We start from the raw sequence: 25,006 nt of genomic DNA, 5'->3' as shown, positions 1-25,006 counted from the left end.
GATGCGACGGTCATTCTCCGAGGAGCCTCGCGGGCCCCCAATTGAGGTCCTTCAACAATCGAAGTAATTGTCATGCATGGTAGTTCGGAGCTGCCGCTGCGAGCAACATGTCTGACCCCGTGTCGTTGCCGCAGCACCGTGGCCCGTGATCATCTCATCCAAGTCATCTTAGTGCCAATCCTCATTCCCGGCTTCCCGTTATCTCGCATCGCTACAATTGTTCTACCCATGATCAACCTTCTTCCGAGTGGATATTTTTACAGCGAAGAGACCTGCACCTTACGGTGCAGCAACTTATCTCCGACAACAGTACACTCGAAACACTAGTACAAGTTCTGAAGCTCAAGACCTCAATCCAGTCGAGGTCAATTTTACATGCAGCATCCGGATCTGTGACTCCAAGAGTAATTGAGTCGAGTCAACGAGCTATAGCTAGTCATGCCGCTACTAATCACCTGCTCATGAAAAGGAAGATTGATTGTTATGAGTAGTTTTTGCCTGCCCGTGTTTGTAGTCACTATAGGCTAGTCGTTTGTATAAATACATAATTGTCGCTCAACGTTCAGCGCTCAGCGCTCGATTCTATCCCTGGCTTCTCATTGGCTGGTCCACTGGTTCGCAATCAACTCCCGATTTCGAACGACGCTTCTTGCAATTTGTTGCTGCCTCCAAGTGTCGAATTCGAATCAATTAAATATATATTCCCAGACTGAAATTGTCCATCACACTGATACCTCACTAATGTCTTTAGACCTTCCATCGCAACAGCATCTTGATGTCGGGTCCATTCTCGCTCGTCATCAAACAACAGACGACGCAAACACTCTCGCTAGCATCGATCGCCCTCCATCAGAAGTCGAAGAACTTCCACCTGCAAAGATATATCACCCCCTGTCAATCCATGTGCTAGCCCTCCTCATGCCCGCGTCAATGTTCGGCGTCCTCGCACGGCTCGGCTTACAAGCGCTTACAACCTACGACGGCCAAAGTATTTTCCCATTGGCTTACGTCCAAGCCACAGGGTGCTTTATCATGGGTGTTGGCTTAAGAATGAAAGTACCATTTGGTAATTTGTATGTGTCCCTTCTCTCTTTCACCGCCTAGCCTTTCATACTTTTCCGCAGCTATGGTCCGTTATACACGGCCTTGACCACTGGTCAGTACCCCTGCTATCACACCATAGTACCCATTAACCTGCCACAGGGTTCTGTGGATCATTAACAACATTCTCTGGGTGGCAGGTGAACATCTTTGATTCCTGGGTGAATAGTGGTCAGTTCTTCAGAGGCGGTCTTCGAGATGTGAGCAGACCCTTGCCTTTTTTTGTGGTCAATTCATGACGCCGTTTTCTTTTACGTTGAACAGTTCATGGATGGTTTTACCCAGACTTGGGTCACCCTCGTGTTGTCGTTAGCGTCATTAAAATTTGGAGTATACGTCTGTGGAGCAGTTCAGCCGTATTTCTCGGCACCTCCACCGCCAAGCAAGAACCTCCGATACACGCTCACCTTCCTTGCGATCCTCACATACGCAGCGACCCTTCCTGTGTACTTCTTCCTGCCAGGCAATTTCCGCCATCAAGCGACAGCTGCTCTCCTATTTTCGTTCCCTGGCACATTAACTCGGTACCTTCTGTCGATAAATTTGAATCCCCGCTTGAAGACTATACCTCTTGGAACTTTCATGGCAAACTCACTTGGGACCGCTCTCCTTGGTTTTTTCCATGTAGTTCAAGGCTTCCCATCTCCAGTTTCCCAAAATGCTTGCTCGTTGCTTCAGGGTTTAGGAGACGGGTATTGTGGTTGTCTAACGACAATCAGCACCTTTGCTGCGGAGATTGGCGCATTGAAAGGATGGAAGGCTGTTTCATATACCATCATCAGTTGGACTGCTGGGCAATTATTGCTGCTGCTTATCATGGGATCTTCATTTTGGGGTGGACATGTAAAAGAACAGATGACATGCAGTTTCCAGACGTCGTGAGTTGCAAATAGACCCAAGTATTACATACAAATGTGCTAGGAAAAGGGTTCATGTGTTCGATATGCTCCGAGGTTTGTAACTGTTCCCTGTGGCCCAAAATCTTGCTAAAGTTTGTCGTGATCGAAGCGTTGCAGCTGTGAACACGAAAGCGGAGTTTGAATACTAATCTGGAACTTCTGGAGAAACAGAATGCAGACCCACAGCCCGTCAGCCAGTCTGACTTAAAGTGTGAACGTTATGTCCCGTCCACCCGAGCTTGAGGAGGAGCAGGTCGAGCTTGAGGAGGAAGAGGTAATTAGTGGTATTGGTGAGGGCGACGAGGTTATGGAGGAAGTTGAAGAAGGTTACAGTGCGTATCAAACCTATCATTCATTCCGGACTTCATAAGTTGTAACTTTCTTTGCGCGTTTTTTTGGAGTTGGAGAAATCTATCGACAGCTCGCTAACTTACTCCATGTTCATTTTCAGCATCATCTACTCCTACATCTACCCTTACGTGGATTAGCTGGTTTTGCTCACTGCCTGGCCACGAGTACTTCTGTGAAGTCTCGGAAGATTTTATCGAGGATGATTTCAACCTCACCGGCTTGAATGCCATGGTACCATTCTGGAAGGAAGCAATGGAGATGGTGTTGGACGTGGAGCCTGGTACGTCGCCTTTTTCATTCTGTGGCGCAACGATCTTATTCGCTCCGAGACGAAGATTCCTCAAAAATACCCGACGTGTCAATCGTCGAAGCATCAGCTGAACTATTGTACGGTCTAGTACATCAACGTTATATACTGACGCGTGCTGGATTGCAAGCAATGGTGAGTCAACCATATCGTGCACCAACACACTTGATCGAGTCGATCATCCTTTCTCACAGGTTGATAAGTATGAAAATGCCCTCTTTGGCGTCTGCCCGCGTGTATATTGCATGGGCTGCAATGTAGTTCCTTCCGGTCGTTCTGATCTTCCCGGTCTTGACACAGTCAAACTTTTCTGTCCAAATTGCAATGATATCTATGCACCACCGAGCAGTCGTTTCCAAGGGGTCGATGGTGTGTGAGCTGTATCTCTACTGACCGTTAGTACTTCTCACCGAGATCTTGAGGGATGTAGGGGCCTTCTTTGGAACGACATTTGCACACCTATTTTTCCAGAGTTATCGTGAACTTGCCCCAGCGCCGTTCTACAAACCTTCGTCATCCCCCGGATCATCTATGTCTCCCGGGCGCTCGCCACACAGTGGCTCGGGTAGTAGTTCTTCGCGACCTTCACCCTTTATCAATCCAAATCCGCATGGGGGGCAGAAACGCCCTGCCGGCCATCTTTATCAACCACGAATATATGGTTTCAAAGTCAGTGAACGGGCCAAGACTGGACCCCGGATGCAATGGTTACGGGTGAGACCGGAGAGCCCAGATGAATTGGATATGGTAGACTGGAGGGGTCGGTGGATAGATGACGATGAGTATGATGAGGAGGAGGACATTGATGAGGACGATCGGCTAATGGAAGACTTTGATGCGGTAGGGTATAATCTCGGCACGGAGACGTTTTCACTCATACAAGCTGCTTTACCTCCTACAGGAAACCATTGAAGACGATGAAGAGGAGGAGGAGGAGGAAGAAGAAGAGGAAGAGGAAGGAGGCTCGCGGAGGCACCTAATCCGAGGTGAGCAATACGCCGATTCACCCCGGCCACCCACACCCATCCACCTCCCCTCTTCCGCGCGGACATCGCCGACGTCCATTGCAGTGCCTCATATAGAAGACAACGTGGTTACCTCGGGGCGTGCCACAGGAAGGGTGAAAGTCGTGCGGCAATACTAAGACGAGTGTTGTGGGACAGAGCGGGCTCATGACACTTGCTGCACAGATTATCTAGGTTTCGAATGTCTTATTTGCGCATCCATGACTGCAATCACAGCATAGATCACATAATAGTGTACAGCTGCATACAAACTGCATATACAACGTCTTCGACGTTCTAATCCTTATGTCTCCGTCAAAGGTTGTGGGAATATATTGGAAAAGAAACTGTACAGTACCATCAGCCACAATACAGCACACGTGACTCCTGGAAAGAGGCAAGGTAGACTTGGACGCCAATAACAACCGCACATCCTCAAGACCTGAAGAAAATGGTACGAAGCAGTGAGTGACTTGCTTGAATGTTTTGTACCGCTCATCGCAAATGTCGACATAGACTTGCGCCAGGGCCTGAACAAGGGCTACCCTACCACCGCCATTCCTAAGACCACGCGCCCCAGCCACCGCAAGGGCATTCAATCGACAAAAAACAAGTTCGTGCGGTCTGTCGTGCGGGAAGTTTCTGGCTTTGCGCCATATGAGCGTCGAGTACTTGAGTTGTTGAGAAATGCCAAGGTGCGTTGATCTTATCGTGTGCTAAACAAGTTCTTAAATGCGTTGATGTGACTATTCAGGATAAGAAGGCAAGAAAATTGACGAAGAAACGGGTAGGTGTGCTAGTGTACTCGTTAGGATGTCGGACTGATACATTGATTAGCTTGGTACACTCCTTCGTGCAAAGCGCAAATTGGAGGAGCTTGGTAACATTATCCAGGAGAGCAGGAGAGCGCATTGAGGGGTCATTCCGGTGTACTATGAAGAGGTGCCTACTACAATTTCCATGTTATGCTATGACATCTATGCACCGATGCCGACCGTTTGAACCAACGGAGCTAGAGTCTTGTCACGGATGGTGTTGGATTACGTAGTCCGACAGGTCTGAGTAAGTCGGACACAGTGATGATGACGGATCATGATGCTGTGTATGTCCGGCGTGCTTGCGTGTTACCTGCCGACGTCCGCGATAGCACCTGATAGTACTGCAATTGTAGTGTATATTAGAGTGAAAACTTGCAATAGCCGACCGATATCGGGGATTGCTCATACGTGCCGATCGGAGCGTTTGCGTCAGACTAGTTTACGTATTATATATTTAGTTGTTATTTTTTCAACCTTCCCATTTTTCCCTTTTACTTAACTGCAGTGACTTTGATGGGCTCTTTGGCTGTACCACCGCCTAATCGCAGTCGTGCTTCTTCAACTAACATACGTCCTGCACTCACCATAAACACGTTGGGAAGACGTCGCTCTTCTTCACTCATTCTCCCTATACAGCAATCCGAACCATCCACACCGTCCACACCATCTGTGGATAAGTCACATCTTGAACCCTCTCCTCAAATACTTGCCTCACCTGAACCGGACCAGAAACATTCCATGTTCGCAGTGATCGCATCCAGTTTCTTAGATCTCTTGCACGTGCCCACAACTCACTCTATAAACTGGTCTACTCCTTCGTCTCCGCAGTCTACCGTGCAGGGACGAATTGGTTTTACCAATATCTGCATCCTCGCAGCAGACAACATTTGGTGACATTTTTAACGACAAGGATGCACCTCGTACGCATGCTCGCTGGTGGCGCCCTCCGTCGGTTCGTTCTACACCCCTTCCCACCCTACTCAATCTGATCCTTTGGCCATTTTAGGTGCACGCTCCTATACTGCTGGTGATGCTACTTTTCCCGCTCACAACGGCGGCCGTACTGTTGTCCCTCTATTCCTTACCCATTTCCGTTGCTTTCCCGAGAACGCTACCCGAACTTGCGGCGCTAGGCCGCGAGCTGCATGCATATTCGCAAAGTGGTCCGCTGCATTTAGCTCATGTCATCGGCGTCTTGTCTGTAACTGCAGTGTGGAAGCATGCTTGGTCGATCCCAGGCAGCGTCATCTGGGTGAGCAAATCGAAGCTTATCTTATTTTTGGTTGATAGATTTACCTGGCTCCTTTTTTAAAAATAGAATGTTTTAGCGGGCGCTCTGTTTCATCCTGTTCTGGCTACATTGCTCCTCTCTGCATTGACTACACTGGGTTCAATCTTTGCAACTCTTTTGTGTGTACCTTTAGCACCAGCCCTATCGCGCCTATTTCCTCGTGCACTCCACATGACCCGTATCGCCTTGGAGGGAGAATCCAATTTGTCAACCTGGTAAAAAATCAAAGTCGCCGACCTGGGCACGGTTGTCCGTCCTCCGCCTCGTTGGCGTGGTGCCTTGGTCGGGAATTAACATCGCTTGTGGTGTGTGTGGTGTTGCGATCTCCGATTGCCTCCTCGGTGCCTTCATTGGGTGCCTCCCTTGGACGGCGGTTACTTGTCAGGTAGGATTTCGATTTACTGACCTTGGAGTGCCCAAATAACCATTGACGTCAGATCGGTGATATCCTTCAAACCGTTGCATCCACGACCTCGCCATCCCAGCAAACAGTTTCGTCACTGCTGACCTCACCAGACATTCTGGTCAAACTTGCGTTTTTGTCGTTTCTCTCACTAGCACCCATCCTCGGACGCGAGCGGCTGCGTTCTTTGATCTCGGCATCTTCCTCACCACAATCTAATAGATCAAGCATCAGTCAAGAGGAACGTGTCTCAAGATGGACATGGGTACAAGAATGGAAGGTTCGGTTATCTTCGCACTCACGTACGCAACGTGAGGAACAGCAGCTGCTGGAAGCTCTCGTCCAAGAGAAGTCTAGTCTTCCTTGAGGAATTTGCCGCGCTTCATATCACATTGATTATGACTTCATCTATTCACGACGGGATCCGGGAGCCGGGAGGTTGCGTCCGTCTTGCCTGCAACGACAATCATAATCCCACGACGAGAATGCGTTATCATCCGGCTTGGACTCCATTAAGCATAACCTTGATACCCTTGATTCAACTTTACCCACCCTCGACATGTCCTTCGACTTCGACTAACGCACTGCTTCCATCTGTCTATTCATCGAGTAACGCCATTTAATGACCTAACTTGTACCTCGTACAATTCAATCGCATACAAAGCTACGCAATTCACTGACATATAGTTATTCATCTTCTTGATCCAATGGCATTATGTCTTACTGTTAGGGTGGTCACTGTTTGCCGACTTTTTCTATGTTACTTCGCAGCGGATTTTGGGCGCCGGGAAATGTTGACGGAACTTGTGCTCCACTGATCATCATGATATATATATCGTTGTGCTTATCGGGTATGATGTAAAGCACATCGGGAAAAGTTAGGAAGTGCGGAGTCAAAGTTCAATAGAGTGAAAGTTTCATTATAGAGGATATGCCATAATTGGGGTGAACTGACTCCGAAATGTACAGGGTGCACTCCCTCCAGACTCCTCACAGCCTAACAAGTTACAAGCTCGGAGTTATCCTTGGAGATCAGGTACGTGAGCACAATGCTTTATGAATCGTGCTATTAAGACTTTACGGCTGCGGAAATCGTTCTTTGTCCTCGACTAATCAATGAATGCCGGTGGCAAACAATTTTGCAACTTGGGACTCCCCTCTGACCTGTTTGTCAGGATTCGCGCTCGTCGCGATCGGTTGTCTCATTGTGACTGTAGCCAGTCAAACGCAGCCACACGTGCGGTATACATGAGGTGAGCCTTCTGTACGTCCAAAGCGTGGCTGCTGACAAGAGAGAGAATTTCCCAAGCCTTCATGACTTCCGCCTCGGGATAAACTCGAGGCGTTTCTATATATGAAGTCCGTTCCTTTCTCTCTTTCATCATTATTTTCTTTAATTGTTATACGACTACTTTGATCCTAGGCCCACGCAAAGCAACAGGCTATAATTGTGGTATAATTGGTGCCACATACGTCTCGACTTAAAGAGGTCGCCGCACATAAGTCACCGTCTCCCACCACATTTGTCTATTCTGTCACAATGTCGGCACCGAAGCTATCCAGCCGAACTTCGAGTTATAGGAAGCCCGTCCCAAAATTCATTCCCTCGCCCCCGGCTTCTCCCCATGGTTCGCCGACGAGCTCCACGAGACGGTTTTCTTTTTCACACACTTCTATCAATCAGGACGCTCCTCCTGTAAGTGCATACACACGTTCCTTGTTAAAAGAGCTGAATATTCGCCCATTTATTCAAGCTGCCCCCCGACTGGCGTACCGCAATTGACCGGGCGGTATCTAGAGAGGGCAGAGCGACGTCTGGCCTGCCTGCTATTATCACAATCGTGGGCCCATCGAGCCACGACGCTCATGGGACCGATGCTGGACCCTCCACAGAAAGGCTGTCACCCTCAACGCCTGTACGCTAATCCTTGGATCAAGGAATTCAAACTTTACTCATATATCACAGGATTGGGGGACATCAGGAACTATGAACTTTACTCCTCCTACACCTACTGAGAGTTACCACGACGAGGAACTCGTGTCTCGTCCCAATTCGCCCACGCCTTGGGAACACCTAATGCGATCCACGGCGCGGCAGCCGTCTTATCAAGAGGTGCGTGTAGACTTCAAATATTTCCAGATCGAGTCTTCATACTCTGTAGGAATTTCGCCCCCCGACGCCCCCAATCCCCAACCAACGCAAGAGGCCCAGATCAGCTGGATCTGGATGTGACTCGCCAACGCCTACTATCATATCACAACTAGTATGTGTAATGTGCCTTACCTTTGAATAAGTACTTTGGGTTGACAACTGACGCAAGGCACCCCACTCCACACTTCCCTTGGCTTCTCGTGAACAAGACCATGACGCGGCTCCGCTGATCTCGATTGAGAAGTCAGGACCTCCGCCTGTACCTCCCAAGCCATCGCTGCCGACACCCCCTGCAAGTGTGCTGGCTCACTTCGATGTCTCCTCTCCTTCTAATCATGCTGGGCATGACAAGTATTCTCAACCTCCCACGTACTCTCCTGGTCACGATAGGCGTCCCTCTACTCTCAACTCGACTCTTAATTTTACTCTTAATTCTGAGAAATGGACCGAGGGTACTGCTACTCCCTCTGCTCAAGGCCTGATCAATAAAGAGATTACTCGGGATGCCTCTGAGTTCCCTGCTGCCCTCCTTGATCGAGACGCCGCTGGTCGTGCAAAGCGCAGTTGGTGGCAGTCGGTTGCAAGTGGCTTCAAGCGTTTCATATCTGGTCTATGTTGTCTGTAATGTAGTGGGAACTTGGTCTTCTTTGTGCATTTGCTATGTTTATTGGGACTCTGATGGATAATGAAACTATTTTACTGTAACTTTACTGTACTTCTCATTTGTGCATTCTTACACTACCATTTCTTTGTAAAGACTATGCAGCACATTTTTCACGACTGATTTGCAACAGTTGTTTGACAGAATCTGCCAAGTGACTGGGACTCTGGGAGTACTATGACCGGTTTAAATTTGGTTCGGCAAGCAGTGGTAAACAGAACTCCATCAGTTTTCTATTGGTCTATACTACGCCAACTGAACGTTTCAAAAACGTGTAGAATGTCTTCATGAATTCTACACTGACTATCGTAATCGGGCATCACAATCTATCTATCTCGCCCGGCTTGAGTTCATGGCGGACGCTCCAGAAAAACACCCCACGAGCCGTGAACTTTACGAGTCCTGTCTCACCGGTGCCCATGATCGGCCATTCATCCCGCGACTGAGGTCCGACCCTCCTCCCTTTCATCCGGTTCCACACAATCTTCTCGAGTTTCGAAAGCAGGAGGGAAAGGAGGAGCGGGAGAGACGTTTGCACGAACTATGGAAGCATTTGCCTAATTCGAGCTACCATGGACCGGGAGTAGCTGCATCAAGAATGCTTCCTGCTGGGGACCCGCTGGCGGCACAGAGAGCGGAGGAAATGAAGAAGGTATATGACGATGAGCTCCTTGGGAAGTGTGGAGGTCACATAACGAATGAACGACCTAGTCATATCAGGTGGCCTGAGTTTCGGCGGTATGCCGAGATTAAGGAAGCTGGCGAGTACTTTGTGTTACGGCGTGCTGGGTATATCTCACAAAGGCGGTTTAGAATTATGGTCGATATTCCACGATGAGCTGGATCTCGATGGCAATGGCCACCTCGATGCGCAGGAATTGGCATTAGCATTGAACAAAGCCGGTGAGATTCGTGTGATCTTGCATGGCTCGCCCTTATCATTTTCCAGGGATAACACTTTCGCCGTCCACACTGACTGACTTCATGACGTATCTGACTTGGTCGCCACATTCACATATGATCAACTTTCGGGAGTTCAGGGATTTCTTATTATTATTACCTCGAAAGGCATCCGCTGCTGAGATATACCAATACTACGAAGTGAAGAGGTTTATGGGAGATGATGGAAGGGGAGCGGCGCGGGTCACAATGGAAGGTTTGACATTTCATCCCCGTCATCCATGATTCGAAGCATGAATATTATTTTCAGGTGACGTCAGTCTCAGTGCGGAAGACAAGCCTTTACTATCACTATGGGACAGTTCCGATGTGATTGGAGATGATGAATTCGACGAATTCGATGACGAGGTAGAGGAACACCATGATTGGTTGCAAGCTCCCACTGCTTTCAAGTTTCTCATGGCTGGTGGATTTGCAGGAGCTGGTACGCAACTATGACTCTTGACTGCGCCGTGAGTTAACACTCGCCGAAGTGTCTCGAACATGTACAGCGCCTTTTGATCGTGTGAAAATTTTCCTAATCACTCGCCCTCCTGAGATGGGCGGCGCTGCGATCCAACCTAAGCCAGGGATGGGAGGATTAAAAGCGATCGCAGGCGCAGTTGCACGCATCTATTCCGAAGGCGGTGCACTTGCGTTCTGGACGGGGAATGGCCTTTCCGTGCTGAAGATATTCCCTGAATCGGCTATCAAATTCTTGACGTATGAATCGGCTGTATGTACCTTGTTCTGGCGTGCGGTCTATCTGGACCTAACATCTACAGAAACGAGCTTTCGCACAATATTGGGATCGTGTGGAGGACACGAGGGACATTAGCGGAACAAGTCGCTTCCTCTCCGGAGGTCTTGGCGGAATTTCAAGCCAGCTTAGTGAGTAAACATGGATCCTCCTTCTGTTCGTTCCTTCATCTCATCACCATGAAGGTATATATCCAATCGAGACACTGAAGGTATGAAGCAAAGGAGTTCCTAGATTGACAATATAATAAACATGTGCCTTACAGACACAAATGATGAGTTCGACAGGCGACCAGAAACGAAGCCTCGTGGGTGCTGCCCGGAGAGTGTGGCAACTTGGCCGCTTCCGAGCCTTCTACCGCGGTTTGACGGTTCGTCTTGCGTTGTTGGTGACCTTGCCTTCCATCTGACAGGAGACAAGATCGGTCTCATTGGAGTTTTCCCGTAAATATTCTGATGGCTTAACAAAGTTATTCCATTAATCGAACCACAGATACTCGGCGATTGATATGAGCACCTTTGAGGCATTGAAGTTGGCATATCTGCGATCGACTGGGAGAGACGAGCCTGGTGTGCTTGCTATTCTTGCCTTTGGAAGCATATCTGGGAGTGTAGGTGCCACGAGCGTGTATCCGTTAAATTTGGTACGGACGCGGTTACAGGCATCAGGTTCGTCAGGCCATCCACAGCGCTATAAGGGTCCTTGGGACGTAGTGACAAGGACATATCAACGGGATGGATGGAGAGGATTTTATCGCGGACTATTCCCGACATTAGCGAAGGTATACTATTGTGAGTTACGGCGTAGCTGCCACGCTAATCAATGTCATAGGTCATTCCTTCAGTCTCTATATCATATGTTGTCTATGAACATAGCAAGCGAAGGTACGTTTTTTTGGATCTCGTTCATTCGTGACTGGGTTGATGTTTTGCACAGGCTCGGTGTATAGACATCCATTTACATTTCTGCTACCTTAGATCGAATTTATGATCCTTTGCATACTTCATCACTTTGTACGGCCTTCAATGCATCCTTTCACAAATTTACAGCGTGTTATGGCCCGTCGTTGATCTGCTGTCCACCGTTGGAAACGTCTTTACTTTTTCCTAGGTTTGGAAAGAGCCTAAGAGCATTTTCATGCATGGTATTAGCGAGGTCCAATGGTCTTCCGGCGAAATGATTCTCCAAGTTCTGTGTGTACCACTCGACTGTCTTGATACTCACGGCTAAAAACAGGATCACTATCAATTATGTAATGCATCGCGCAGCTAAATACCTGGGAAATCAGTTCCGAAGAGGAGGTGGTCGGACGGTACGAATGTCGCCATTGCGGTAAGCGTCGTTTCGTGCGCGCTAAGAGCAGTCTCGAAATAAAAGCTCTTGAAATCTTCTATGATCTCGTCCGGCGTCAACGGGCAGCCCATGTAATGTGAAAGGGCAGCAACACGTGGAGCAAGAAATGGCGTGCTCCCGCCCAGATGAGTGAGGATTATGTTCACGTTATGAAAGCGTCGCTTTTTTCCGCTGACCACCGAGGTGGGCAGCAGCTTTGTACGTCTCGTTGGGGACCTTCTTAGAGTGAGCAAGAGCATTTATTTTGATTATACCGAACTCACCTCAGAAATTGGCACGCCAAGCCACGGATGAGGGTAAGGAGTAGAGGAAGGCGTCTGAGCGCCATGCAAAAACACGACGGCATGTCTTCGGTCTAATTCCTCCCAGATGGGATCATATAAATCGTCGGCGACATATTCTAAGGCATCATTGTGTCATTGTTTGTAGCGCATTGCAATTCAAAACGCCGTACTCGCAGAACTGCCATTCCCATAGCTCGATATCAGGGCCACTCCATCTGCACCAAGAACGTCAAAGGAGAAGGCGATCTCCTCTAACGTACCTGTGTTTCGCAAAGGACGTAAGACCAACAACGCGGAAGGAAGCTTTACAGGAAAATGTACCTTGAACATCATCCAGGAAGGGGAGGTAAGCGAAAAATCCGAATCTTCCAGGATATGTGGCGCATAATTGCGATGAGTAAATATTCTGTTTTCTCACTTCCGCGCGGTGTTCCGCTCCACTGGATGAGACTGGAGGGGGAGAGAGAATCGTTGTTTGAACACCCAGCCTGTCCATTGCAGCCAAACTAATCTGTGGTGTCCACGGTAGATTTTCCTCTGGTGTTCGGAAGCCTACTTCCAAGCCTTTCTTTGCTTTTTCTCAGCGTCGAGAAAGACATGATGGTGAACGTCGATGCGTATATTCTGAGAATGACTAGGTGAGTATGGAGTCGACCTGCAGTCGTAACGCAGCCTCACCTGAGGAGACATCTTGCGGGGGGGCTAGGTGGATGAAAGTCTTCAGATAAGGTGGATAGAAGTCTTCAGATAAGGTGAATGGAAGTCCTCCAAGTCAGATAAGCTGTGTGAGCGTACGCACAAGCGAGCCATCATAAGATGTGCCTACTCTCTCACAAGAAGTTTGAAAACTATGTACGGGACAGTAGTGACATCGGCATCACCGACACACCATTGCAGATGACATCCGACATATTCTCCTTGCACATGAACTCAGATTTGATAAATAGAACAGGCAATATAATAGCTTATCTTCCGGCCTCCGTGCCGACCCCTCAGGCCTCAGGCCTCACATGTCACTGCACGAAAAGATTATAGCGAAAGTGAACTTGAAGTGAGAAAGACATTACCTGCTCCGTTCCATAAGTATCTAACTCATGTGATTGACAGCACGCCCCCTTATTCAGTGATAACTCTGATGCTACATCTTTGGAGTCTGTAACGAGTTATCCGAAGTTGTAGTTCCTTCTCTGCTGGCTGAAGAATGTGGCATCAGCCGCATCACCTGAGTGTGCAGGATCTGTCTTGGCAAGCCAACTTTGGAAATTAGGAAATCGAGAGCGCTTACCTAAGTATCAGAACGGGAAAAAATGTAGGTCCAACCAGGAATCGAACCTGGGTCACAAGAAATCGTGCTTCAGAATCTTGGGTGATAACCGCTACACTATTGGACCGTTGAACAGCAGGCATTTGTAATGTACATGACATGAAGACTTAAAAGAAGTCAAGATTATCCATCTATCCGCGTCAATCTTCTTGTCAAGTTTTGTCATGTTCCCATTTCTTGCTTTACTCGACAGCGAACCTGTCGACGAGGAGCTCCTCCTCGCAGTCTCGCGTGTTGCTCCAGTTATCGCCAGATCTGGATCAACCCCGGAAAGCACAATCCGTTATTTTCTTGTGGAAGATAGTACATCTACCGATGTCAATGAAATCATCACCCTCCTTGATAATAGCGCCGACAAGGCCATTGTGCCTCTTTCTCTTGCCAAAAGTCTGCTTGGGACGGTGCCCCCTCATCGATTACTCCTTCTCCTCGATGTTGCTAACGTGAGCGCTGTCTCCGACTCCGTTCGCAACGCTGTGTCTGGCGTCTTGCTTAAAACTTCTTCTTCGAGTGGCCTTGGCTTTGATGTAGACCTTGTCCACTCCGTATCACGCTTCTTCGTCGGCGCAGCAGTGCATATTTTAGCACCTGACCTCCCCACACCCTCAATCATTAGAAAACTCGCAGCCGTTGGCGCATCTGTTGTCATTCCTTTCTCCCAGCTCACCCTCGGCTCTACTTCCCAAACAATGATTAGCATCGCAGATGCATTCCTTGCACCAATTGTTTCAGATCGCTCTGACGGACTTTTCCCAACAGTAGTATCTTCTGATCCTCAGGGCAAACGCTCTCTAGGCCTCGTCTATTCGTCTTGTGAATCGGTTGCTGAGTCAATCCGCACAGGCAAAGGGGTATATCACTCAAGAAAGCACGGTTTATGGCGCAAGGGCGAGACCTCCGGGGCCACGCAGGACGTAGTGCGCATTCGCGTAGACTGCGATACCGATGCGCTCGAGTTTAGCGTGGTACAGCATGGCGCTGGTTTCTGTCACCTTAACCGCGCCTCGTGCTTCGGCGATTTAGACGGACTCGCCGCTCTCGAGCGTACTTTGGCCTTGCGTTTAGTTGACGCGCCGCAGGGTTCATATACTCGCCAGCTTTTTAATGACGAGGAGCTCCTGAAAGCAAAAATAACGGAAGAAGCCGATGAACTGTGTCGCGCAAAGACAAAGGAGGAAGTGGCGTTTGAAGCTGCTGATCTCATCTACTTTACCCTAGCACGCTGTGTTGCTGCTGGTGTGAGCATCAGGGATATTGAGCGCTCACTAGACAAGAAGGCGATGAAGATCAGTCGAAGGCCAGGAAATGCGAAGCCACAGTGGCTGCCCAAGGCTGAGCCCCCCAAAGCAGAATTACCCAAGGCGGAAGCGCCGAGAGCTTCATCGACACCCTCTAGCAAGCCGCCATTTGACCGAAATGGGCCCATTCAAATGCAGACAGTTGATATATCTGCTGTATCCCTCGAGGACCGCGCCAAGCTTCTTAAGCGACCTGTCCTCAGATCTGATGAAATGATTGCCAAGGTCAAGCCTATAGTTGATGATGTTCGCGCTCGCGGAGACTCTGCTCTACGTGAGCTCACCGCCAAATTTGACAAGGCTCAATTGGATACCCCACTTCTCCTTCCACCCTTTTACCCTCTTGCACCAGAAGCACAGCACCTCGATCCTGCTGTACGCGATGCTATTGACGCTGCTTACAGCAACGTTTACAAATTCCACGCCGCTCAAATTGACGGCGCTCCACTTGTTGTGGAGACTATGCCAGGGGTGACATGCACCCGCTTTGCCCGTCCCATCGCGCGGGTGGGACTTTATGTCCCAGGGGGTACTGCCGTTCTCCCTTCCACGGCACTTATGCTGGGTGTCCCAGCTCAAGTCGCTGGCTGTGAAAAAATCGTCATGGCTACGCCGCCCAGGGCTGATGGAAGTATCTCCCCGGAGGTACTTTATGTTGCTCATAAAGTGGGCGCACATGCCATCCTCAGAGCCGGTGGGGCTCAAGCAGTTGCTGCTCTGGCGTATGGCACAGAGACTGTTCCAAAAGTTGACAAGATTTTCGGGCCAGGGAATCAATGGGTTACAGCTGCGAAGATGCTCGTACAAAATGATACGGATGCACTGGTATCAATAGATATGCCTGCTGGGCCATCCGAGGTACTGGTAAGTAGCTCTGGTTTTTCAACTGCGGACGTACCGTGTTCGTTGTCCTTGGAAGACTAACGAATACGGTACTTCCCCTCAAGGTGATAGCAGATGACACATGTAACCCTGCTTTTGTCGCGGCCGACCTACTCTCACAAGCTGAACATGGTATCGATTCTCAAGTTGTCTTGGTCGCTTCATCTCTCTCGGAGACCATGCTCGCAGAAGTCGAAAAAGAGGTGGATAAACAAGCGCACGCCTTAGGTCGTGTCGACATCGTACGTGAAAGCGTGGCAAAAAGTTTGATCGTGAAAACACAAGGGACCGATATTGCCATGGAATTTTCAAATGATTACGCTCCTGAGCATCTCATTTTACACTTGAGGGACGCGCCAGCTTGGGTCGATCACGTAAAAAATGCAGGCAGCGTGTTCGTAGGGCCGTACTCTCCCGAAAGGCAAGTAGTTATATTCATGAGACACACGCCTTCTGTTGATCGTATGACTGTAGTTGCGGAGACTATGCTTCGGGCACGAACCACACCCTTCCCACAAACGGATATGCACGTCAGTTCAGCGGCGTCAATACACAGTCTTTCCAGAAGCACATAACGTCGCAGGAGGTCACTATGGAAGGACTACAGACGTTGGGACCTATCGTAGTGACTTTGGCAGACTGCGAAGGGCTGCAAGCCCATGCGAACGCAGTTCGTATCCGACTTGGCATGTAGTGATACCCAAGAAATTGTGGAAGGTGGCGATTAGTAACAAGTGTGTATCGAACGGGTGATGTTGTATATCACATGAAATAACGTGTGTTTTCTATCAGGTCTTCTGCAAAACTGTCGTGTTTGTACTGTCATACTGCTGTTGTCAATGACATCAAGTCAGGTACAAACTTTATACGTTCCATTGACCGCTTCGATCGTGATCATTGTCACAGGCTGGATCCCTTCCGATGGGAATGGAAAACCAGAGGTCCGTCGATCTTACGTGGACGCTCTTGATGGTCGGGTCGATTCGGACTAGACAAATGACACGACCAGTTAGGCCGGTGCGAATGTAAATTAAACTTCAACTTATAAGCGAACAAATCATGATGAAAATTAATCATAATTAGGACGAGAATCGGATGAAGTGGAGGAAGGCCTAACAATGTGACTGTAGAAATATCATGTCCTCTTGAACAACTCGCACCGATCATATCCATATGGATTTGTATGGTCCACAGCTGCAGCTTACATCGAATCATTTTTCATGAACACTTGCTTGCTGCCACTGGTGTCTACTGGACATGCCGCGACGGTAGCCTAGTACCACTTGTTGATGCTCGTATGCCCACAGGGGCGAAGAGAAGCATGAGTCCAATAAATTTCAAGGACTCGCGGGTCCCGATAGGGAAATTATTAGGAAACCTTATAGCTGAACACTCTCACTTGAGGGAGAAATCGGAGGTTCATCACATGGCGCAATTGAAACAAACCTTCAACGTTTCAGTAACTCATGACACTGACAGGTGACATGGTGTGAGCAATTAACCCCACGACTTGGCAAGAGAGCAACTTGTACAGACCGGCCACGGAGGCCGGTCTGACCATGTCCAATTTAGACGGGTGATATATCTATTGCGGCTAGGGGACTACTAACGCCCATGAGTGTGTAATTATGAAAGCAAATGCAGTGGACAAAAGTATAAGTGTGCCTAGTTGGTCCTGTAAAGTGCCCGCTTGGCGACCTTGACGATGACAGATGTATCAGGGAATGCGAGTGCCTCCAGGTTGGTGGCGTACTAATAAAAAGTATTAGTATTGATATGTAGTCATGTTAGGGTATGACACGTACAGGTGTAGGGACATCAGCACCAGTTACCCGCTCAACTGGAGCATCAAGGTAGTCAAAGGCTTCGCTCTCGATGATCTGTGCACAGATTTCGGAACCAACACCGAAGGCGGGGAAACCACCCTCGACGATAAGTAGACTGTAACGCAATAGTTGAGTAACAATCCATTAAGCTAAATGACTGCCTGACCGGTTGGTCTTCTTGACTGATGCCTTGATGGTGTCAATATCCAGAGGACGAATGCTACGGAGGTTGATAACCTCAGCCTTGACACCCTCCTTTGCCAAAATGTCAGCGGCCTCTAGACTGTGAGTGACCATCTTGCTATGTGCCACGATAGTGACATCGGTTCCTTCACGCTCGACCTTTGCCTTGCCGATGGGAATGGTGAAGTTGTCTGACATGGCCTCTGAAGACATGGGGAAGGTAACACCGTACATCATCTCATTCTCGAGGAATACGACTGGGTTAGGATCTCGAATGGCAGCCTATTAGAGTTGTTAGCCACACAAACGGAGAACTGTAGAAAATAATAACCTTGAGAAGACCCTTGCAATCCTCGGCGCTCCAAGGGCTGACAACCTTGAGACCAGGGATTGAACCATACCAAGCTGCGTAGTCTTGGGAGTGCTGGGCACCGACACCAGAGGCAGCACCGTTGGGGCCACGGAAGACAACGGGACAGGGTACGTTTCCACCGGACATGTAGTAAGTCTTTCCAGCAGAGTTGACAATCTGGTCAATGGCTTGCATGGCGAAGTTGAAGGTCATGAACTCGCATCTGTAAGCAAGACAATGAGAAAAACACGCCAGAAGGAAAAGAGTGTATTACATTGGTCGTAGACCTGAGAGTGCAGCACCGACAGCAATACCAGCGAAACCCATCTCAGTGATGGGAGTATCAACGACACGCTTCTCGCCGAACTTGTCAAGAAGACCTTTGGTGACCTTGTAGGCACCATTGTAGCGAGCTACCTCTTCACCGAGAATGAAGACATTCTCGTCGCGCACCATCTCCTCCTCCATAGCAACATTGAGTGCGTCACGGACTGTCATCTACGAAATGATTCAGAATTGCCATGATACATGAGAATGACGCGCAACTCCTACCGAGTTTTCACTTGCTGTCGCATATCCGCGAGCGAAAGCAGCACGTTTTAGAGCCAACGAAGGACGTGCACGAACATTTGCGATAGCAGGAGCAACACGAGAAAAAGCAGTACGGGCGGCAGCCATTGAGCCTTTTGGAAATGAAACTGAGGGAGGAGGACTTGTAAGGAGAGAGAGTGAGTGAAATGGGAGCAATTTTGGCACGGACGAACGCGGAATCGAAATAAATGAAGTGAACCGATTACACGGCGCGGCGCCTCTCTTCATATTTTTCCTACAATTTATGTCTAAAACCACAACTAACCGACCCGCTAGCTGTACGACAACTCTCCGTTTCTCTCCTTCATTCCACAACATCTGTAAGTAATGTTCCGCAACGCTCTGTCGGCGGTGGCCCGCCCTGCTCTTCAGCAGTCGGTAGGTAATTGCATTTATGATATGGCGTGATGTTCACTTTTTTTTCAAGCGAACTATAACCACTCTTTCGGCTGGTTTTCCAAAAGTCACGCAAAGAGTAAGTTCCGCGCCCAACCGAATAGCGTTACCGAACTTATCGTATCGATGCTATCATCAGCTACCGACCAAGTACGGCGGCGTATATACGGTGCGTGGATCTACCCTTGGATATAGTGCTGGTATCGAGCGTATTCAGGTTACCCTCATACCCGGTGACGGTATTGGCGGTGAAATCACAGACTCTGTCAAGGAGATCTTCGAGCATGTAAATGCGCCCATCGAGTGGGAGCAGTATGATGTCTCCGGTGTATCTTCAGCAGGGGAGGATCTTTTCAAGCAGGCAATGGAAAGTCTCAAGCGCAACAGAGTTGGTCTCAAGGGTAAGTTATTCTTCCTACTGAGTCACAGACACAAAGAAACAACATTCATCTTTGTCGTCATAGGTATTCTCTTCACGCCAATCTCTCAAACCGGTCATATCTCATGGAACGTTGCCATGCGTCAACAACTCGATATTTATGCATCTGTTGTGATGTGCAAGTCTCTCCCTGGATTCCCCACACGCCACTCCAACGTCGACTTTGCTATTATTCGTGAAAACACCGAGGGTGAATACTCTGGCTTGGAGCACCAGAGTTATCCTGGTGTAGTGGAAAGTCTGAAGGTTTCCACAAGGGCCAAGGCGGAGCGTATCACGCGCTTCGCTTTTGACTTTGCCCTCAAGAACAACCGCAAGGTTGGTTGTGACCTTCATTTCCGGTTTGAGCTGTGTTGACAAGCACTCTTTTGTAGAAAGTGACTTGTGTGCACAAGGCCAACATCATGAAGCTTGGTGATGGTCTTTTCTTGAACACCTTCCGTCGAATTGCGGAGGAGTATAAATCTCTAGGCATCGTGTCTAATGATATGATTATCGACAACACGTAAGGCTTCTCTCCCCTTTCCGCTCCGGTCGGCTAATACCACCTAGATCCATGCAACTGGTGGCCAAACCTGGCCAGTTCGATGTCATGGTCATGCCCAATTTGTACGGTGCCATCATTTCCAACATTGGCGCCGCACTTGTCGGCGGACCTGGTATTGTTCCAGGATGCAACATCGGCCGTGTATGTCGCACACTTGGATTTGGTTCCACTTGGTACTAATATTTGTTCAGGACTATGCCCTCTTCGAGCCTGGATGTAGACACGTTGCATCAGATATTATGGGCACCAACCGTGCCAACCCTACTGCTATGATTTTGAGTGCCACCATGATGCTCAGACATCTTGGGTATGTTTTCCGGTATGGCCTTGTTCCCATAATTCTTACACTCTCCTCCCACAGTCTCGATTCCATTGCCAACAGTATTGCAAGCGCGACCTTCGATGTCATCAATGCCGGAGAGGTCAGGACCGCAGATATGGGTGGTGAGTAATACCCCGTGATCTATCGAGACTCGTTTTCCCATTGCTTCATCTGCAGGTGCGGCAACGACATCGGAATTCACCAATGCTATCATCAAAAAACTTTAAATTGTCTTCGTAGTCTTTGTACTACGCAACAGGTGCGGGATGTGGGGTTGACTGACATGCTGTATAGATGTGGCACTAGATGTAGATAGGCTTCGCAGCCGTCACGTACGATTTCCAGAACACTCATTTATGCTATGAACGGTGCATTAATGGATCATATTCATGGCTGTTATATAGTATTCAATATTCAATGTTGAGTTCATCAGTGTGATATCATTATGTCCCAGTCCAGTGTTCAAGTCGCTTTATATATACTCTTCGTCTGCGCTTTCCTCTGTACACTAGATCATATTCCACTTGCGCCTTCCACCGTAGACTGCACCTTTATGAGCAGTGGCTGAACGATATCAATGTGCACCTCGGTGATGAAGGCGTATTCCATGTCTTTCTCCTCGAGTCGCGACGGTAGGCTTGTCGCAGATAATTGCACGGAACCTCCAGTCAGGACTACCTCCCATGTGTTCCGTAGTTCCTTAGTGGCGGCCCATATCCAGACACCGAGATTCAGGTATAGGTCTTCGCATACTCGGGGCGCTCTGACAGGACAGATTAGATCGGGAGTAGCAGGGGTCCTGGCTGGTAGTCCTGCGGTGTGTCGTAGTCAGTCCTGCATAGATAGAGCCGTAGCCTCCCGCTATAGAGGGCTGGCCTTGGTTTCCCTTGCAGTCCGTCCCGTTACAGTGCACAACAGACTTCGCGACCGCATGGTTCCAGCTGCATGCCATAATGTCGTCCTCACTCGAGATGAAAGACTGAGGGGGTCAAATTGCGCACCGTCGGAGAATAAACCGAATTCTCTCCTTGTGGTCATATGAATCAATGGCGGGCCCTAATCCAAGGCCCAATGGTCTAGTAGTATGATACCCGCTTCGGGAGCGATCCCCAACACAAGGTGTTGAAGCTGCGGGTGGTCCCGGGTTCAATTCCCGGTTGGGCCCAAAATTGTTTTTGTTAATTTGTGTTGCCCATGGCATTCGACAGGACCACGAGGGCCATATAGTAACAGACGAGCCTGGGCCTGAGGCCTGAGTATTACCCCATGACGGTAGCCGGTGACCAGAGATCGTAATGTCTTGGCACCGTCGAGCAGTATATCCCCCTAGCAATATTATACCTCGCTCTGCCAATAAATTTATATATCGGATACGCCAGCTTGAAGCGACCTCATCGTCCATAGAAATATTCGAGCACGAGGGGGTTTTGTTCACATAATGTTGCAACGGGAATCAATTACTTCTTTCCTGATGCATGTTGACTTTGACACCGGATAACTAATATATATCACATACCACGACAAAACTTTTCCCGGCCGCCCCCTGATATAGGGTGTGCTCAAGAAAAGTTCGTCATATCGAACATTTCTCGTGCTACACAGTATTACATGTGCATTGTGCACATGGCGGGCGGGCGGCGGCCTACTCCTGGAAAACAATTGAAGTCATGTCGGTCTCTGCATCGGAGTCGACTTACGAGCTTAACGTTCACATCCTCGGAGGCTAAGCATCAGGCGTGGTCCCAGCACAAACTTCTGCACGAGCCGAAAGATCCAACTAACACAATATAAATCTGAACGCTCAGCGAATAGAAGTCCTATAGAAATCATAAACCATGGTGACATGTAAAGGATAGTCACAGGTCTGCATACCGTCGATATCACTGGAGATAACCCAACGAACCTGTTACCTCGAAAAGTGACGGTAGACCGCGTGAGTTTTCATCAACACTGTGACTTTGAGGGGGACATCTTACTCCTAGATTCCATGGCTCGGGACTGTATGGAAAGTCTTTGCACCATCTCTCGCGGTCTGGATTGCTGTAAAGCACTTCCCGTGAATTCCAACAACAATTATTGTTTCACAGCACACAGATAGGTGTCGGGGAGAAAAAGCTCCCCTGGTATTCGCTAATGAGCTCACCGCCTGAACCATGGCACCGCTCAGTATCACAGCTACGACCATACTCAATATAGTACGACGTACACAATATGGCCTAACAAATACGGTTTGCGATCAACCTCGGAGGATCACACACTCCGAACAAACTCACAGCTGTGGCAGTCATTATAGTGAATTGATGGGCTGCTTAAGAGTCCCCTACATCAGAGTACAGTTTACTGGACGGGAACGCAGGTATCAAAATAAAATACTCACTGCATCTATCACTGATATTCCCGGGACATTTGTTGTATGCAGCTGGTCAGAAGAAGAAAGTACAATGTGTGTGAGGCGACACACCCAGTATGTGGATGTTTGATTGCAAGAGACGACTGACCAGGGGAGCATCACAGTTCATCCGAGGTCAATAATATAAAATTTTATCGACACGCCACCAGAAAAGTCAGAAATGCACAGAAAAAATTGGAAAATGCCACAAACAGATGCCTTACCCCTGCCATCTAGGCTGCCACTGCGCACCCTTGAACGCAGAAGATAACGCGTCGCTTTACTCTTCCAAAGTCCTCTGTCCATGGAATAGTCGCCTCCTAGACGCACCCTCACCACCGCCATTGGGCTGTAATGTCGAAAATATGGTAAGGGTAGTGCAATCATGATGAAAGCCGATCAACATCGCACTACACCCAATGACGCAGTCGATGGCACCGGTGTTTTGGACACCGCCAAGAAGGGGACTTGTTGAATACAGAAGTGTTCTGCCGATGCTCTGTAACGACAACATGGCGTTATGGTAATCCGAATTGAATCAGATTCATTGCTGAATTAAAATTCAAAGTTCAGGTCTACATCATCAAATGTGTCATCCTGATCCAATGCAGCTTCGTACTCCTCCAGGGTCATCGTTCGTGCTTTCTTGTGTTCCGGTCCTTCCGACGTACCAGATTGTATCCCACCCGCACCCTGAGCTGGTCTCGAATCGTGATTAGCTTCCAGCTTTACAACGTCGCCTTTCACAGCGGTCTCAGCGACAGTGCTTCTGTCCTTCTTCCGGAGTGATAGAATTTGTTCGCAACGCACTTCGCCACGCTTACCCCACCCATCTACATCAGGTCTGAATTCGGCATACAATCCAAAACCTTTGTTATTGAGCTCTGGGGGCGGGAAACTTTCGGCCAACAATCGAAGGGCGCCAATGACGTACGGAGTCGTCTGTCGAAACGCACGAGATATATACGAAAATGCTGTACTGGGGAGAGCCGGCGAGGTGTTGTCCAGAGCACGCCATGTCTCGTTCTGTGTCCGATACAGGGGTCTGGCAGAATGGCCACAGAACGTTAGAACGTGTACATAGACAGACAGATGGACATACATTCTATCAACAATCACGCTGTCAGTAAAAGACGCCAAGACCTGCCAAGAAGCGTACCTTCTTCCTAGTAAGTCGACATAAGGTTGTGTGCTATCCTTGATAGGTTCTATCTCTTTCTCACGTGATTTGTCAAAGAGACCTAAGGACACGCCCTTTGATATTGCATTCATTTCAGTATAAACGGAAGCTTCGTGACGTTTGAGTGCATCCACCATGCCAACTGGCTGGTACGTACCAATGCTAAGCGCTTCCTCCCGCTCAAATCCTAAGCGCTCCGCAACTACAGTTGCCCAGGCTGTCATCAATGGCGCACGATTCACAACCGTAAACTTCGTGTTGAGAACCTAAAAAGACACGTGCTGAACACATCTGATTGAACGAGTGGATAATTGAACGGTACCGTCTCATCTAATACCTCATTAAACTCCAAGCTGCCGTACGCAGCAGCTTCGTCCGGAGGTCCGTCTGGAAGGAGCTCGTTTAGTAAGTCGTCGTCCCGCTTCCGCTTCCGCTTGACTGGCGTGGTCTATGTAATTTAGCACGCAAATTATGCAACGGAACGTGGACTCACCACGACCTGCACTGCATTCGCAACCCTCGGTTCAGACGGACCTACTACGGGCTGTCCATCAAAACGCTTGGATCTGTCACTTTTTGGTTTCGGTTCCGAACCCGGCCGCAAGGGCTGCGCAATGTACCCGGCTTTGCGAACCGCAGCTAGCACGAGTTTCCGCGTTTCCTTGTCTTCCACGCCACTGACTTTTAGCTTCAGATCTGTAAGTTGCGCAAGGAGGCTAGCCGTATTGGATTCCTTGTACCTGAGATCACAGTTATTCATACAGACTTGCTAATTGAACAGACGAACACTTTGCTGGCCACCGCCATTGCTTTGGGTACAGGCACATTGTTGCTCGTGAGGACTTTGAGAAAGGCAGGTAGAGTTAATTTTCTGTCTTGCGGATCCATAACATTGCTAACTTCTTAAGAGTGCGATAGCGTTTGGGACTGACCGATTTAAGCAATCAAGGCCTT

The 25,006-nt window shown here is 48.8% G+C and overlaps 10 protein-coding genes and 2 non-coding genes across 12 annotated transcripts; 8 read left to right on the top strand and 4 right to left on the bottom strand.

Annotated features, from left to right (window-relative positions):
• Positions 1-559: 559 nt before the first annotated feature.
• F5891DRAFT_356986 (CrcB-like protein-domain-containing protein) lies at positions 560-2,129 on the top strand. The gene is made up of 5 exons (XM_041371510.1): positions 560-1,073; positions 1,125-1,156; positions 1,204-1,301; positions 1,366-2,054; positions 2,110-2,129. The coding sequence occupies exons 1-4, from the start codon at positions 742-744 to the stop codon at positions 1,981-1,983; spliced, it is 1,080 nt and encodes a 359-aa protein (XP_041232692.1). The 5' UTR covers positions 560-741; the 3' UTR covers positions 1,984-2,054; positions 2,110-2,129.
• Positions 2,115-3,721, top strand: F5891DRAFT_1230169 (casein kinase II regulatory subunit-domain-containing protein; the record flags this gene model as incomplete). The annotated part of the gene is made up of 5 exons (XM_041369560.1): positions 2,115-2,631; positions 2,681-2,793; positions 2,853-3,027; positions 3,089-3,498; positions 3,560-3,721. Coding segments are annotated over exons 1-5 (912 nt in total), but the record flags the coding sequence as incomplete, so codon positions are not given.
• A 1,272-nt stretch (positions 3,722-4,993) lies between these two features.
• On the top strand, positions 4,994-6,541 carry F5891DRAFT_1125036 (uncharacterized protein; the record flags this gene model as incomplete). Its single annotated transcript, XM_041363940.1, has 6 exons — positions 4,994-5,286; positions 5,309-5,432; positions 5,487-5,732; positions 5,799-5,890; positions 5,964-6,156; positions 6,209-6,541. 6 exons carry the CDS (start codon positions 4,994-4,996, stop codon positions 6,539-6,541), a joined length of 1,281 nt encoding a protein of 426 aa, XP_041232690.1.
• A 1,173-nt stretch (positions 6,542-7,714) lies between these two features.
• Positions 7,715-8,951, top strand: F5891DRAFT_1181415 (uncharacterized protein; the record flags this gene model as incomplete). The annotated part of the gene is made up of 5 exons (XM_041366033.1): positions 7,715-7,870; positions 7,929-8,090; positions 8,141-8,287; positions 8,337-8,438; positions 8,496-8,951. 5 exons carry the CDS (start codon positions 7,715-7,717, stop codon positions 8,949-8,951), a joined length of 1,023 nt encoding a protein of 340 aa, XP_041232689.1.
• Positions 8,952-9,339: 388 nt separating this feature from the next.
• F5891DRAFT_940882 (mitochondrial carrier) lies at positions 9,340-11,601 on the top strand (the record flags this gene model as incomplete). The annotated part of the gene is made up of 11 exons (XM_041374305.1): positions 9,340-9,769; positions 9,801-9,890; positions 9,937-10,143; positions 10,198-10,371; positions 10,421-10,662; positions 10,712-10,817; positions 10,872-10,897; positions 10,952-11,056; positions 11,107-11,129; positions 11,179-11,467; positions 11,518-11,601. 11 exons carry the CDS (start codon positions 9,340-9,342, stop codon positions 11,599-11,601), a joined length of 1,776 nt encoding a protein of 591 aa, XP_041232688.1.
• F5891DRAFT_1161210 (uncharacterized protein) lies at positions 11,447-13,249 on the bottom strand (the record flags this gene model as incomplete). Its single annotated transcript, XM_041365253.1, has 8 exons — positions 11,447-11,570; positions 11,623-11,912; positions 11,963-12,210; positions 12,242-12,255; positions 12,303-12,439; positions 12,494-12,583; positions 12,645-12,887; positions 13,213-13,249. The coding sequence occupies 7 exons, from the start codon at positions 13,247-13,249 to the stop codon at positions 11,740-11,742; spliced, it is 942 nt and encodes a 313-aa protein (XP_041232687.1). The 3' UTR covers positions 11,447-11,570; positions 11,623-11,739.
• A 385-nt stretch (positions 13,250-13,634) lies between these two features.
• F5891DRAFT_t17 lies at positions 13,635-13,714 on the bottom strand. The gene has a single exon. It is a non-coding gene; the product is annotated as a tRNA-Gln (tRNA).
• A 96-nt stretch (positions 13,715-13,810) lies between these two features.
• Positions 13,811-16,642, top strand: F5891DRAFT_1000109 (histidine biosynthesis trifunctional-protein; the record flags this gene model as incomplete). The annotated part of the gene is made up of 3 exons (XM_041360090.1): positions 13,811-15,809; positions 15,893-16,248; positions 16,302-16,642. Coding segments are annotated over 3 exons (2,575 nt in total), but the record flags the coding sequence as incomplete, so codon positions are not given.
• Positions 16,643-17,492: 850 nt separating this feature from the next.
• Positions 17,493-18,686, bottom strand: F5891DRAFT_939812 (thiamine diphosphate-binding protein; the record flags this gene model as incomplete). The annotated part of the gene is made up of 5 exons (XM_041374244.1): positions 17,493-17,579; positions 17,633-17,768; positions 17,820-18,118; positions 18,168-18,411; positions 18,463-18,686. 5 exons carry the CDS (start codon positions 18,684-18,686, stop codon positions 17,493-17,495), a joined length of 990 nt encoding a protein of 329 aa, XP_041232685.1.
• Positions 18,687-19,006: 320 nt separating this feature from the next.
• Positions 19,007-20,885, top strand: F5891DRAFT_356765 (uncharacterized protein). The gene is made up of 9 exons (XM_041371509.1): positions 19,007-19,157; positions 19,207-19,344; positions 19,393-19,576; positions 19,640-19,932; positions 19,989-20,119; positions 20,167-20,302; positions 20,353-20,468; positions 20,523-20,605; positions 20,661-20,885. The coding sequence occupies exons 1-9, from the start codon at positions 19,107-19,109 to the stop codon at positions 20,708-20,710; spliced, it is 1,182 nt and encodes a 393-aa protein (XP_041232684.1). The 5' UTR covers positions 19,007-19,106; the 3' UTR covers positions 20,711-20,885.
• Positions 20,886-21,548: 663 nt separating this feature from the next.
• On the top strand, positions 21,549-21,648 carry F5891DRAFT_t18. The gene has a single exon. It is a non-coding gene; the product is annotated as a tRNA-Pro (tRNA).
• A 1,779-nt stretch (positions 21,649-23,427) lies between these two features.
• On the bottom strand, positions 23,428-24,940 carry F5891DRAFT_940717 (uncharacterized protein; the record flags this gene model as incomplete). Its single annotated transcript, XM_041374290.1, has 6 exons — positions 23,428-23,917; positions 24,032-24,161; positions 24,210-24,318; positions 24,375-24,490; positions 24,536-24,792; positions 24,840-24,940. The coding sequence occupies 6 exons, from the start codon at positions 24,938-24,940 to the stop codon at positions 23,428-23,430; spliced, it is 1,203 nt and encodes a 400-aa protein (XP_041232683.1).
• Between the last annotated feature and the right edge of the window lie 66 nt (positions 24,941-25,006).

This window comes from Suillus fuscotomentosus, assembly GCF_016647785.1.
Source record: "Suillus fuscotomentosus strain FC203 chromosome Unknown F5891scaffold_3, whole genome shotgun sequence".
NCBI classification, from domain to species: Eukaryota; Fungi; Basidiomycota; class Agaricomycetes; order Boletales; family Suillaceae; genus Suillus; species Suillus fuscotomentosus.
The sequence above is the reverse complement of the archived record's forward strand: the minus strand, read 5'-3'. Positions and strand labels throughout refer to the sequence as shown.